Source organism: Lissotriton vulgaris, chromosome 10, assembly GCF_964263255.1.
Source record: "Lissotriton vulgaris chromosome 10, aLisVul1.2, whole genome shotgun sequence".
Lineage (NCBI taxonomy): Eukaryota > Metazoa > Chordata > Amphibia > Caudata > Salamandridae > Lissotriton > Lissotriton vulgaris.
This window is the reverse complement of record NC_141698.1, coordinates 546,309,483-546,324,616: the sequence shown is the minus strand read 5'-3', so window position 1 is coordinate 546,324,616 and position 15,134 is coordinate 546,309,483. Positions and strand designations below refer to the sequence as shown.

Genomic DNA, 15,134 nt, shown 5'->3' with positions numbered 1-15,134 from the left:
TTTGCAAACTTATCCATCATCTATCCTTCCATCCATTATTTCACTCATCCATCCCTCCATCCACCCTTTCACTCATCCATCCACCATCCACCCTTTCACCCAATCTATCCTTTCACTCATCCATCCACTTTTCCACCCATCCATCCACTCATCCATCCAGCCATTTACCCTTTCATCCAAGCCAACCTTTCACTCATCCTTCCACTCTTCCATCCATCCACTCACTCATCCATCCACCCATTTGCCCTTTCAGCCATCCTTTCACTTACTTATCCATCAACCAGTCACTCATCCATATACCCATTCAACTTTACACTCATCCATCCATCCTTTCTCCCAGTTCTCCACCCCCCTTTCACTGATGTATGTATTCTTTCACACATACATCTTTACATTCTTCCTTTCACTCATCCAGACACCCATTCCCCCCATCCATTCTGCCAATCATTCATCCATGCTTTAACTCATCCGTCCATATATCCTACCTTTCTCGCTCCATTATGGTTTCACTCACTATGTATAAATTCATGTTTATGATAAACTTTTGAGAAAGCATGAGTTGGGCCAAACCTAAAACTAACGCATCATTTAACGCGCAAGAGACAGCCAAGTCCAACAAAGGTGTTTACCAACTACAGCGTCCCGCAGAAGCACCAACTTCACCCCAAAGCTTCCAATTGCCTTTAAGACAATACACTTCAAGAAAGTTAGGGAGCATCCGTCATTAGGGTTTATTAACTACGAGCCATTGATAGATTAATTATTAAGCATCTGTGTATTGAAACTGGTGAGCACGGGGTTAACTGTTTACAGATCGAAAGTGTGGAACAGTTTGGAGGGGCAGGGAAGTATGAATTAACATCTCCTAAAAAATAACCATGAGACCACAGATCACATCAGGCTTAAGGTGGTTTCCGTTGATTATAAAGGTATTAAAGCTAAAAACATGAGCGCATAATCTTCAAAGGAAAGAACTGCCGTTTTGGGATCGAGAAAGCGTGTTGGAGGCAAATCTGGACGTGGGTGACCTGGTGAATCTGCAGCAGGCACCAATTGTGCGGGAGCAGGGTTTGTCAAATTATTTGATCAGCGCTGCTCCTGCCGCCCTGGCAAGCATGGCTCAACTGGTGTGAAACACTGGGCATTTAACAGATTGCTCCAGGGCAGTCTTCACAGCATGTGCCTAATGACCGTAATCACGACACTCACAGGAAGAAGACCAAGGCAGACCAATGGGGGCAAAAGGACAGCTAAAGAGAGCAGGGTGTAACAGCTCAGTTAAACTGGCCCATTGTCATTATGTATGGGGCAATCAGCCGCAGACAGAATAACAATGGGCGGGGTGGGCTGCTCTTATCCTCGATGAAGAGTTCGAGGCGCCCCATCAGGGGGCAGAGGCTTCTCACATTCTGCGTTATAACTTTTCACGTTTCCAGCGCACTGGACTCGGTTTCCTCCCGGCCTTACTTTTAAACATAGGCGCAATGCTTTGTGCATTCCAGTCTTTGCAGATCGCACGTAGCATCTTTGGCTAGAAACGGATTTAATGCTTTCGTGTGCCCCTGTCTCAGCATACCAAGCCGGTGGCTGACGCGGTTTTGACTTAGCAGGGTGGACAGCGTCCACCGTGAAAAACCCTCGGAAATAAGTGGGGGGATGCCGTCCACCCGCGTGGTACCCCGACTCGTGCCCTGGGTGAAAGGGTGGATGGTGGATGGATGAGTGAAAGGGTGGATGGAGGGATGGATGAGTGAAATAATGGATGGAAGGATAGATGATGGATAAGTTTGCAAATGTTTGGATATGGATGGGCACACAGATGGAAGGACAGAATGAATGGTGAAAGACTGAATTATGGATGAAAGAATTAATAGATGACAGACTATAAATTTGAAATGGTGGATATCAGGAGTTAGATGGAAGGATGAATGGCTAGATCCTTGGACAAGAGAGCTCTTCTGGGGAGGGCTGTGATGACTTATTTGCTTTCTTGGTGCCATAGGAGCTTTAGTTCAAAGTGGGAGGTATTTTAATTTTCTGGCTACTCCCTTGCTTATATGTTACTATTCAGTATTTGCTCTGTGCTTATGTGTGTGATCTATACATCATACATGTCACATTTTGAGTGACACCCAACTGCTACTTGAATGTTACACTAATACTTGTAAATGTGTGCATGTTTTGTTTTAGGGAAAGCCTCATAGTGCCATGAGCTGTGCTTGAGATGTATATTGTGCTTGTAGCAAAAGGCAAAGCGTCAAAAATAAACGAAGTAATAGTGTATCAACAGTGCCTTCTTTAAGAAAGCTGCAGGGAAAAGCACCTTTGTGACTTCGTCAGCTAATGCAACTCTCTGGAAGCCTACATAAGCAAAGTCAAATTCCATATTTTAATTTCAACTTGCTGAAACACCCATAATGCGTTCCCTATAGCGGGTTCATCACAGCAATCCTCCCTTTAGTTGGCCTATGCGTGCCGCACTTCATCTTACAATGGCACTTAGATATGAGATGCTAGTAACAGAGACTATCCAGGCAGATCTTCCTGACCACTTCTCTCACCAAACATGCCTGCTGAGGACCATGAGTTGTAAACAAAATATCGGACTGGACAACCCAGTGCAGTAACCATATAAATAGATTACTATCATATGAAGTTCAACCAAAAAACGGCACAGTTGCTCAAAGCTGCACGCATACCAAAAAACCATAAAGTGCACGATCTAATGTAAACTTATTTTGACTTGTACTTAAATGGTTGTCTATTTACTCACTTTTATACTATTGTGCAACTTCCTCTGATGTGTCTGTAAAACGTACCTTTTTTCCTGAAGTTTTGTCCTGAATTTTGACCTTGTGTCCTGAATTTTTGTCCTGAATTTTGACCCTTTGTCCTGAATTTTTACACTTACCGTCCTGAATTTGCACCCATGCCAGTTGGTCACCCTAGCTGTGCAGGGGCAGGGTGAGGTCAAAAGCAGAGCCCACGAACCTCTGATTCCTACACAGAGAGTAACCCGTCTCAAGGGAGGGCCACTGGAATTATGCGGCTGTGCGGCCACAATGTTTTTTGCATATGTATGGATCTGCCGCATTTGCCACATAATTCAGCAACTGCTGCATAATCTGTAGATTTTAACAAGAAAAAAAATCTAGCTAACACAGTTCAAAAGTTACTAAAACGAAGGGACACGTGTTGCTGCGCGGTGAAAGGCCCTTTGCAAAGCTGGGCTGGTCGTCTTTCTGTTGCCTTTTGCTATGTTTGGGTGTTAAACTGGGTACTAATGAGGTGCAGCCTATGCCCATACAGTGTAAACAAGTGTAAAAATGACAAAATAATGAAAAAATACTATCAGAAAATGTGCCGCGTTACACTGCATAATTTGCCGATTCTTGTCACATAATGTTTCCCTCCCTGCCGCCTAATTTTGGCCTCTCCTTCCGCATATTTCCAGTGGCCCTCTTTATAGCTGTTTAGAAGCATCCAAGCGGGTGAGTTTTTCCACAGGGCTGCTTTGTCTGAGGCCACTGAGGGCTTATTCATAACATAACATAGAACAGGAAAGTGATTTTTTTGAAGGCAGCACTTAAAATGGTCTGAAATCCCAGCCACCTTCAACTCACCAAATAATCGCATAATTCCGGTGGCCTTGACAGAGAGGCACTCGGGCACCAAACAGAGACCATGCTGTGCGATTCAGAGGATTTTAGTTTACATAGGCCACGCCTCTTCTATTGGCCAAACGCCTTGTAAAGACCCTCCACCTTTTTCATCCCACTTAATGCCCTGGTAACAGCACTTTGCATTGTGGATCTCTGAGTTAATACTAACCAAAAAACCAAACCATCTAAACTACAAGTCCCACATTGCAACCTGCTGTTCACTAAACAGCCAGGACTGGTAGGCAGCGGTAGAAGTGGGCGGGGACGGAAGGGCACGGCGTGCCCCTACTTCTAAAAATAATTTCAGCCCGTTCCCCTACTTCTTTCTTTGAAAAAAGCATCCCGGGACGGAGAGAACAGTCCTACTAAAAACGAGAACTTTTTTAGGTTTTGCCTGGCGAAAGATGTATCTTGTTGACCCAAGTTAATGCCCGGCATCTCCATTGTCTTTAGCCAAGATTCCCAATGTTAGATTTATGTTCTGATTTGTTACCTTTGCTGCAAATTGTAAAGCGCTCTGATATCCTTCGGAATCAAGTTTGCGCTATATAAAACTTTATAAATAAAATAAATAAATCTAGCCACAGCTAGAGAGAGGCAGCTGGGACAAAACTATTTAATACAGAGTCGCTAGTTTACAATAGGTGGGGAGGTAACATATAACACTCATCGATAGAATAACGTGAATATGGAGCCCTACTGTGTGTAATAGTCATTGTCGAGTGTGGGAAGCAGCCTCTCTGGGAACCTGTAATGTATAAAAAATCTTGCAGTCAAACTTTCCTGTAGCATTTTGAAAATGTGTTCATGTCACCTTCGCTCAATTAAGGCTACACTGCCATCCGGGACCACAGCACATTTTGTTTAAGGCTTTCAGTCTTGTACACTAGCCATCTTACCATAGTAAGGGTTTGTTTCGGAAAAATAAAAATGTCTCCTACCCACAGGGAGATTTTCCCCTACAAATGGTGGGCAGTGTTATTTTTTCCTGCCGGGCATGGCAGACACTGAGTGGTCTGCCTCAGCAAATCCGCCCCAAGTAGGCAGACCTTTTTAAATGACAATGAATTTTATTTGTGTGTTAATTATCAAAACAGAGTGATGTCACGTGATGTCATGTGATGTCACTTCCTGTCGTGCTGTCACTTCCCGCCGTGATGTCACTTCCTGCCGTGATGTCACTTCCTGTGACCACGCCTACCTTGGAGAGTCCCCCCACTTCTTTTTTTAGGACTTGTGCCCTGCATATACTACTACTTTACGAGTAAATGATCCTTGTTATATGTGTGAGGGGTGTATAATACTGAGGGTGGTGTGGGAAGGTGACAGGATACCAGGTACGGATTGTAAAATGTGAGTGGAGGAAGAAAGAACTGGACACCCTGAGGGTGGTGGTGGGGAACATGACACAAGATGGACTGTAGAGCACGGGCGTAGGCAGGCAGCCCATGTTCTGTATGTCTTTCCTATGGCACGTCTACCCCTTGCACTGGTGATGAGTGAAAGGCAGATGAAATGGAGATGTCATACCTAACATCAAACTATCGATGTGTAGCGGTGACTAAAGGGAATGATTTTCACTTCACGGTTTTGACTGATATCTTTGACAACTCAAGTTTCGCTCTCCTCTACTTAACTCCGCAGCTAAAGGCATTTCTGGTATTCACAGTTAACCATCTAATTCTGTCTGTAATAGATGAGATAGGCATTTTTGCTGTACAATAGAGAAAGAATGATGCAGTGAAAGTTGGTGTTTTTGATGCAGGCCAGCCGTTGCAGCTAGAGGATTGGGGCGCAATCAGTTGGTAGTCAGTGAAGCAATGAATGGGCCTGTGAGATTTGGGCTCAGCAAGATTACGCTGTTGGCTTCAGTATTTTAAATTGGGTTAAATTGAGAATTGGAAGTTTGAGTTGAACTGGAGAATTGTTTGTAGTGTATGAAATGAAATGGTGTGTTGGTAGGTTTCAGGTGTGGGAACAATGCCTATATTGCAGAGGCCCTATGTGAGTGGGAGAGGCATCAGATGTAAGGCAGAGAGTAGAAATAGCAGTCTGAGTTAGTGAGATCAGCTGCAAGGCGGCTGGAAGCCTTGACCTTGCATCTCTCTTTGTCCCCTATAGATCTTTAGCCTGGCCTGGAGCCCCGATGGACAGCGCCTTGCATCAGTCTGCAAGGATGGCAAGGTCCGCATCTATGAGCCACGCAAGAGTCTCGAGCCTGTGCAGGTGAGATGGGAGAGAGGGTGGTGAAGGGTTTAATGAGTATCAAGAATCATTTGTCGCTCAGTCAACATTTCAAACTCATTTGGGCATCTAAGTTGGTGGGTCTCAGCTCTCCAGGAAAATAAAGGACATATACAAATACAGTAAAGAGGGGCAGTGGAAGCACCTTGAAAGTACTGTATTCTGTCTTCTAGCCCAGTGGAAAACTATCAAGAGGTGCTTTATTAGGAAACGTCAACAGATGTGAACAAAGGCCATTTCAAGATCCCAAAATTCTGTTTCATCCACTCTTGGGCTGTTTCCTCTCCAGCGTCAGTCCTTCCACTTCATAAAGCAATATAAGTGGGCTCTTTAAATTCTTGGCTGTCAGTACCTGCCTCTTAACCCCTTGGCCGCGGGGGTAATTCCCCCGCTGTGCTGGGGGCGGGGGGCACGCACAGCGCCCCAGGGCTCGTGACAAGCTCCGCTAATCATGAGCCAAGGTGGCAGTGTCCTCATGAAGAGATGAGCTCATCACGGGCAAACCCGTTTCTTTGAAATGCTGAGCACAGTGGGGGAATTAGCATCGCTTGCGAGCGTTGGAGCCGTTATGACGAGCTGAGCCTGTCATGAGCACACGGCAACTGTGCCTCATGGCGAGCTGAGCTCATCAAGAGCATGAGAGGGGTTAAAGTCCTGTTGTCAATGAGTATGGTGCCTTGTCGCTTTTCCTGGGGATAGGAAAAACCTCTGCACCTCCTACCATGCAAGGCATAAGGGGTGCATTTTGACTCGTTTAATTCCTTTTGTAGGAGGGTCCAGGGCCAGAGGGTGGACGAGGAGCCCGGGTGATTTGGGTATGCGCTGGCAAATACATCCTGGTGTCTGGATTTGATAGGTAAGAAAATGTTTCTGTCTGTTCCACCTTAAGTTTTATTTATTTCAAATTGGTATTTACTGAAATCAGAATGAGAAAGAAATGCATGCATAAGTTTCCAAATGTTAACGTATTGTATATGAGCATGCATCAGCATAATACAAACCACTTGTATATCAAGAAAGATTCTGTGATCACATTGACATTTTTTAAGGGTCCCACGTTAGTACATATTTCCGACTGGTTGAAGATATAACATTTGTTTCTAAATGCAGTGTACAGCAGTAGGCAGGCTTATACAGTTTTTACCCTATACATATGGAATATACTACTCTCTAGAATCAGTGGTTATTATATCTGTCAGAGAGTGCTTCCGTTTAGTCTCCTTAAGTACCCCATCGCTAAATATTCAACTGTAAATGTATTTCTTTGTGGTATTTAACAGTATTGTGTACCATAATGTGGCTGAAACATTTTTACCACTTGGTAAACATCAATAATGGTGTTTTCTGCTCTTGCCCACTTCTTTAGTTAAGTCTGTCAGAGAGATCCGCCGGCCTTGAGATGAACTCCTTGTCATGTTTACCTTCCTTCTAGTTTACACGAGGACCAAGACGCAAACCTGCCACCACTTTCTTCTTTTTAGACCCAACCATAAACCCTGGTATTTGTGTCCAGAGTTGTTTACAAATACCAGCTTTGATGGTGAGAGTCAAAACTATGTTGGAGATTTCCGTCCAATACTGTCTAATTGCAGCCCATTCCATACCTGTTAGTTTCCCCCTATATTGGCCCCCCCATTCATTATTTAGATCCCCCAATCCAACTCCTGTTATCCCTGGAGAGCCCCAGGTTAGCCGTCTCGTGTGTTAAGAACAGTTCTTCTGGAATGTCATGTCTTTTCCTGTGGCTGTCCAAAGGTGTACATCTTGTCAATGGGATATGAGTCTATTTGTGAGACCCAAACCTCTTTGAAATTACTTGTGTGTGCACATTCACAAAATCTTAGGAGACACAAGAGCTGGATGCCCCATGCATATACAGTGTTTGACTTTCTTCCCTGTTCCCTTAATGCATTTCTTAAAGCTGTTTTTTTCCTGTGTGCACCAATTTGGGATGCCTAGCCTTTTTGTCCCCAGACAAACACATGTTCTCCAGCGCTTGCTCCCACTAGGCTTCTCATTGCAATTATGCTGTTACGGAGGTCTACTCTACATTTGCTGGTGCCTCAAATCAATTTGATTACCAATGACTTCAAGTCTTTTTAAGGTAACTTGGGTTATGATGATCAGAATGACCATTTCGGGCAATGCTTCTCCACCTGGCACTAAAGAGGGAGACTGATCCCCTGAGTGCTGTGAGGGTTCGAGCTCGGTTCCTAGCAACATCGTCTTCATCCCTGTAGTATATTGAAACCCCTAAATATATGAGGATTGTTGTCACTTATTGCAGGGCCATCCTGGGTAATACACATCATTACTGAGGATGTTGAAGTTGTACCACATTTTTCTATTCACCCGCACAAATACATTTTCCTACCATTCTGAAGACTGTTCAAGGCCTCTTCAAGCATCGCTGAGGTACAACAAACTGTCATCTGCCTATAGTGATAAGTATGTGATCTGATATCTACAAATATACCCTAGTCTTCCATTAATTCATAACAAAGTTGTCCAAAGACTTTTCAGATAATCTTTCCATGAGCCACAAAGCAGAAATGGTTCCACCTGCCTTAAGACGAGCCATGGATTTAGTATGTTGTGGACAGATCTATGTGGTAATCTCATCATTCAACCCCATCATGTTCAATACCATGGACAAATACTCCGACCTCCGGGTGTTGAAGGTTTTTGGGGTTGGAGTTCTATGTTACTTTGTCAGGTTGCCAATATATGTTTCTTGAGGTCTGTGGGAAGCAGAGGCATGTTATTTTTTTTTCACCTTGTCAAATTGCAGTTCTATATTTATTCATACCATCACCCGTCTAGAGTGATACATTCGCATGGCAGAATCCCCTATCTTCTTACTTCGTGACTCTAAAGTTTTTTACTTCACAAGATCATTGTGTTTGTTTCCAGCCGCAGCGAGCGCCAGCTGTACCTGTACACTGCAGAGGATCTCTCCGCTGGTCCTGTGGCTTGCATCAGCCTGGATCTGGCTCCTTCCATCCTTATTCCTTTCTATGATGAGGACACAAGTGTTGTCTTCCTGACAGGCAAGGTGAGCACAGTATCCGTGGGTTCAGTGTTGCTAAAATGGACAGGGTGGGGGTAAGATGAAGGTAGCAGAGATGAAGATAAAACACTTGTTAAATAGCATTTGGCTTAAAGAATTGGGAATATGTGGTTAGAGGCATCTGTGGAGGATTACAATTCTGTTGAATTAATCAATTGCTGTCAACGTTTGGTCATATTGAAGAAAGTGTCTTACGTTGACTTGCACAACATTGGTCATAGTATGTGAACTAGGCACCAATGTGGGATGAGTCATCACTCTGCCCCTGTGTGCAGTATTCAAATCTGTAAATAAAATGAAATCAAGTAAGTGGTTTCATTTGCAACGTCTATTAATGCATAGGATTTTGAGATAGTCCATTCTGCCATGCGTGACTTCTTTCACAGCGATAATTAACTTCTAAGCAGTGTAAAATATTTTTTGGCAAACAAAGAATACTTTACTCGGAGTACCAGTTAGTTCACAAGGAGTCTGAGAAGGCTTCAACTATCCCTCCCCAGTCACTGAGTCCATTGTTGCAGGAGAGGCTTGTGTTGGTAGAGAATATGTTTTTTATTTTCTCCCTTTCCATCACACTTTTTTTCTTTTGACTAGGGGGACACAAGAGTTTTCATCTATGAAATCATTACCGAAGCTCCCTTTCTCTTGGAATGCAATTTTTTCAGCTCCACTGATCCACACAAGGTAAGGCTTTCCATTTTCAGACTCCTGCAGCCTTGTGCAGGCACCCATATTGTGAAAGCCTGGTGACTTTGCCACGTGCAGTATAACAGACCCGTGTCTGCAATGAGCGTGACAAAGATACTGGAAGCTGTATGGACTTGCAAACATCATAGCCATGTGATGCCCAAAGCACCACTAATTGTATAAACCTCTGGCTTGCGTGGAAACATTGTTGAATGTCAGGATGTGAAGCCATGAAATTCTGAGGTTGGCACCGTGGTCTAGTGGTCTCTGCTGTTTCTTTGATTGTTTCAGCAAGTACTGCATGTTTATGTTCTTCGAGTGATTACAATATTTTCTAATAGAGAATTCTAACCACCGATTACTCACCCTTTGTATACTTCCTTGGTGTCAGACTGGATCCTGCTACTTTTGAGCAGTACCTCTGCACTCTGGAAGGTGCTGCCATGCAGCTCTGTCCTGATGGAGTTCTGCTCCCGAAATGACATGCGAGGCAAATATAGGCACTACTCCCACAAGTTGAAATGAGTTCCTTTCTTTGTGTGTCACCAGACATGGATCTGAAACTTCTTCTAGTATCTCCATCGACGTTTTTACTTCAAAAAATGTAATTCGGTGTGCAAGGGACATTTCAGATGGATACATCTACCTGTGGATTCCTTACCTTTTGAATATCCCAATGCAGTTCCAGGAGGACATCATAATGCCACAGCTCTGCACGTGACTTCGCAAGACGTCACCAGAGCCATAAAAAAACCCTGTTGGCGTGCTGACGTCAGTTCCATTTTTCCCGCTCCTTCAACAAGTAACATTTTTTCTCAGGCTCCCTGTCGTGTTAGGACTCTTGCAACATTTTTTCAGAAAATCACAACATTGTAGCAGGGAAGAATGTCTCCTCCAAGAAAGTCTGGTTTCAAGCCTTTCATGGAATGTGATGGTCAGATGTTCATCACTGATCCTCAATACGACGGTCTCTGGTGTTTGAGCTCGAATATCGTCGACGCCTGATCTTCGTGCTAGAAAATGAATCCTAAAGCGTTGAAGGCGAGGGGAAGTAGCTGTTTATGGCCAAGGTGAGGAAGGAGAAAAGAGTCATCGGAGGTCTCGTCCTCAGTCGGAGTCACTGTCTAACCATTATTCGAAGTCGTCGAAGAAGAAGCATAATAAGATGCACTGTCATGGTTCCTGGCATCGGTCTTCTAGAGATGACCCTCTGAGGTTGGTGTCCCTGACTTCAAAGACACGTGAAGAGAGAGGTGAGGTGTCTCCAACTCCATCTCCGGGGGCTGCTTTGGTTTCACCCTTTAGTCTAAGGGCTTGACTGTGCTTGGACTCCCTCACTCGGAGCCAGTACCGGATCCAGTTCTTACACCGGTTCCGCCGCAGCCTATGTCTCCTAGACAGGAGCGGGAGTATCCGGCATTACAGACTCTGGGTTCTGACCCATCAAGTTTTCTGAATGCTATAATTAGCAATTTCAGTAGAGCTGTGACTGCATCTGGTGCACCTGTAGGCCCCATGGATCCACTTTCCTATTCATTGGGTTTTCCGGTGCAGTATCTGGAAGCTCCATTCTTGCAGTTTATGCCAATGGCTCAAGTTAACTGGCCCCCTCTGGGTCCAAGAAAGGAGAGGTCAGCGCCAAAGGAAGAAATTCGGCAAGAGTCTCCGGCCCTGGTTTAGCCTCTGCCAGCGGCAACTGGATCCGTACCGGCATCGCACTGCTCCACTTCAGTGCCACTGACATCTTCTGAACGGATGCCGAAGTCCTGGGTGCCGATGCAGTCGTTGTCAGTTTTGCCTTCATCAACTCCTGTACTTTAGCATAGATCCCAGAGAGGAGTACTTGGGGCTGAATCTCCGCAATGAGATTTCTCCTTGTGGAGATTTTGCCCTGAGTGAGGAGACTCCCCCCACGAGTGTGGGGTCTCCACCACGAGTAAGGAGGCCCTTTGTGAATCAAGCCCTTAGTTGTGGAGCTAGAATTCTGAGAAAAGGGGTGCAAAGAAGGAAATGTTAAATTGGTGTACATTTTAATATCAGATGTACATGTGAACAAGTGGCAGCATAATCTTAATCCTTCTTAAATGAGGATCAGTGCTTCAGTTTATCTCTGCCAAGCATGAGAGCTGAATCAAATGAGCTTCACATGTGTTTTTGCTGAAGAATAGCAACTTTAATATTAAGTAAATACCTAACTGTTTTCGAGTAAGAGAGTCTCCATAGATTCATCTTCTCTGAATAAATCCTGGCTGCCAGGTTGAGTCTCAGTATGATTCAGAAGAACAGTCCTTATAAAGGAATGCAGGAGTTGGCCGTTCCTGTAAGCTATCAATTCCATGTTTCCTGTAGGCCTCTGGAAGAATTGGTAAAGCAACAATACACCTCAATAAGCTTTCTGATGGCAGTGATGCTGGCCCCATATCACAAGGCCAGCTGTCTTTGTTGGTTGCTCACTGGTACAATAAATGTTATGGGAGTGTATCCTATCAATAGTCTAGGGGCATCCATGTTAAAATTGGGATTTCAGATTATGCTGGACACGTCTCTTAGTATAATGTCTATTTTCCCAAAATCTTGTTATGATCAGCTCTTACTGTGTTCACGTAATATGCTTGTTTCTCCTTCCAGGGCTTCCTGTTCCTTCCGAAAATGGTGTGTGATATACGAGAGGTGGAGTTTGCTCGGGCTGTGCGACTTGGTCAATCTTCGATCGAGATGATCAGTTTCAGAGTTCCCAGGGTTAAGGTGATTCTCAATGAGGAAAATTGACTATTCTGCTCAAGATCTCTTTTTTTACTTGGGTCATTGTGTGAGACACAGTCAGCTTGAATAGCATGGGACTTTCTAGTCCAGTGTCATGTATTCAGTACAATCATAATATGAGACTAGGTCTTCTGTCCCACTGGCTAGCTGTTTTCACAGTTTGCATTTATTGTGAAAGGGGTACAAAACACACTTACTGTATGTATTTAAAATGTTGCTGCATGACCGGTAACAGTGCACTGTGGAGTACTCCTAGAGTCGTTCCAGTGGATACCTGCTAAAGGTGTTCCACGCGGATGTTTTTTTATAGACCTGTGTCTGATCAGTCTGCTGAGTAGTGCAGAAAGGGGTTTTACAAATTATTCTTGAAAGCCTGGGCCACTATCATTAAAGAGCTTTTTTCTTATCAGTCTGCTGGGTTTTCTGGCACCAGTCAAAATCCTCAGTAGTTGATGACAAAGATCACTTTTACTTGATTTCTAATTATATTTGGTGTTCTTGTTGTTCCACAGAAAGAATTTTTCCAAGATGATCTTTTTCCTGACACAGAGGTGTGGTGGAAAGCTGCCCTTACAGCCTCTTCTTGGCTGTCTGGTTCCAATGGGCAGCATGAAAAGATGAGTCTCCGACCAAAGGATATGACTCCTGGTAAGAACTTTGTGAGGAATGTGGTGGGGAAAGTGACACACACCACTGTTTCACAGTGATTGGATTAGTAGGCGATTGGTCAATAGGATTAGGATGTTTTATGATCTGTGTAGCTGTTGGAGGCAATATAATTCTGCCATTTTGTTGCCGTAAAGCTAGATTTTTGCAAATGAAGGTGGGAAAGTTGATGATTAGAAAAACAGAGACCTGTATTTTGAGGACGAATATGTTTGCATATTCAAGTGGGAAAGCTGCAATTGGTGAAGTTGAAGATGATTTAGGGTTTAAAAATATGGTTTTGGAGGAAAAAGTTGTGCATGAATTTGTAGTGATATTGAATTACAGAAGGATATTTGATATTGGGCAAGTAGCTGAGGTGGAAAGTTTGTGTGAGATGTTAAAGGTGTTGCGCTAGAGGGATGATGATATAAATGCAGAGGAGATAGCAATATTGAAGCAGGAAAGTTGGGACTTAAGAGGTGCAAGCCGGCATGGTGAGTCATTGAATGGTTGAGAAAGAGAAATTGGGAAAAAAGGGGTGAAAAAGGTGGGAGCAGGAAATGTTTCACTTAAGATGCTGAAGATGGAGAAGAGTTTGTCAGAGTCTTTGGGAAAAGTCTCTTTGTATTAAAATGGTGGAATCTACGGGATTGCTAAAGACACTAAGGGAGACTGAGAAGAAGTATTGGGTGTGGTGAAAAAAGTATAGTGACTGAGGTGGATGAGGCAGGGGCACTGATGTGGCGGAGGACAAGTATTAAGGTAGAGGAGGTAGGGTAGATGCAAGTGTTACATTTCAATAGTAATGGAGAATGTTGTACCACAAAATATCGGCCTGCGAAAATGTATGCTTCCAGAATATCGCTACGATTCCTTACCTTAGAATATTCCCCAGGCGTCAGTCTGGATACAGAGAGTTTTCTGCTTAGCAGTACCCCTGCGCGCCAGTAGGTGGCTCCGCGCCCGTCACTGGCGTCATAAGCGCCAGGATGACATCACAGAGGCTACTTAGGCACCATCCATGCGCGCTGACATCAGTTCTTTCTTTTTCCACGCCGAAAGAGCAGATCCGGATTGAGTGCGTACCTTGGTCATTTTTTGACCACTTTTTTTAGACTTTTGTCTCCTTCTTTTATCTCCTGGTGCACGTAAGGATGCCTGGCTTTAAGTCTTGTGGGTCGTGCTGCTGTAATATGTCGGTGGCGGACCCCCATATTGTCTACCTCTACTGCCTGGAGACCGACCATGACTCCCGGGATTGTCGGTACTGCCGTGCCATGGCCCCGAAGGCCTTGCGAGAGCGGCGACGGAAGTTGCTGGAGGTCCAGCACTCCTCTCACCTCCGCTCCGGGTCTAAGGGTCGTTCGTGGGACCGCTCGCGGGACCAGAGCCGTCGCTAAGACACTAAGACTTCACCTTCAGATTCCGGTAAGCGACGCCATAAGAAGAAGTCGAAGAAGCGTGTTCACTCTCCGACGTCCCCCGTCGCTCCTCGGAGGCGGACGAGGGGGACAGGGCTCCGCCCCTGCGGCTCCTCTGGAACCTGGGAGTCCCACGGCCTACCCGCTATACCCGGGTCCGTCGGCGACTCCCGAACAGATGCAAGAGTTTCTTGCTGCCATGGACTACCTGTTTGGTCATTGGACTCGCGCCTGCGGGCCCCGCGGACCCGTGTCCAGATCCTGTTGGCCCGGCGGCACCACCTCTGGCGCCGACCCCGGAGCCACTGGCTCCAGCGCCCTTGGCGCCACAAGGTGCAGCACCGCTGGCTCCGGCCCCAGTGCCACCCCTGGCTCCGCCACAGGCGCAGCACTGGGTGCCGTTTATCCCGCCCCTGCCTCGGTTCTCGGACCATTTCATTTCGACCTGGGATCCACATTGGGATGCTGCTCCGGTTCGGCCCAGGCCGGCGCCACTGGCACCCTCTCCGGCTCCGGCCGCCGCGGCCGGCTCCTTCTACCCCGGAGCGGGATGAGGACTGGGACGGCTCCGAGGACTCCCTTGCGTGGCAGTGTGGCTCCGAGCAGGATTGGGTGGATGACCTTCAAGATGCGGCTGAA

General features: G+C 45.3%; 1 protein-coding gene across 2 annotated transcripts in view; it reads left to right on the top strand.

Moving 5' to 3' along the window:
* LOC147688502 (coronin-7-like) overlaps positions 1-15,134 on the top strand; it is a 1,252,182-nt gene that overhangs the window by 991,449 nt on the left and 245,599 nt on the right. For both annotated transcript variants that reach the window (XM_086941395.1, XM_086941394.1), the window contains exons 20-25: positions 5,784-5,888; positions 6,677-6,762; positions 8,820-8,961; positions 9,571-9,660; positions 12,292-12,408; positions 12,939-13,074. In XM_086941395.1, the coding sequence (XP_086797521.1) occupies positions 5,784-5,888; positions 6,677-6,762; positions 8,820-8,961; positions 9,571-9,660; positions 12,292-12,408; positions 12,939-13,074 (676 nt within the window). The remainder of the gene's footprint in view (positions 1-5,783; positions 5,889-6,676; positions 6,763-8,819; positions 8,962-9,570; positions 9,661-12,291; positions 12,409-12,938; positions 13,075-15,134) is intronic.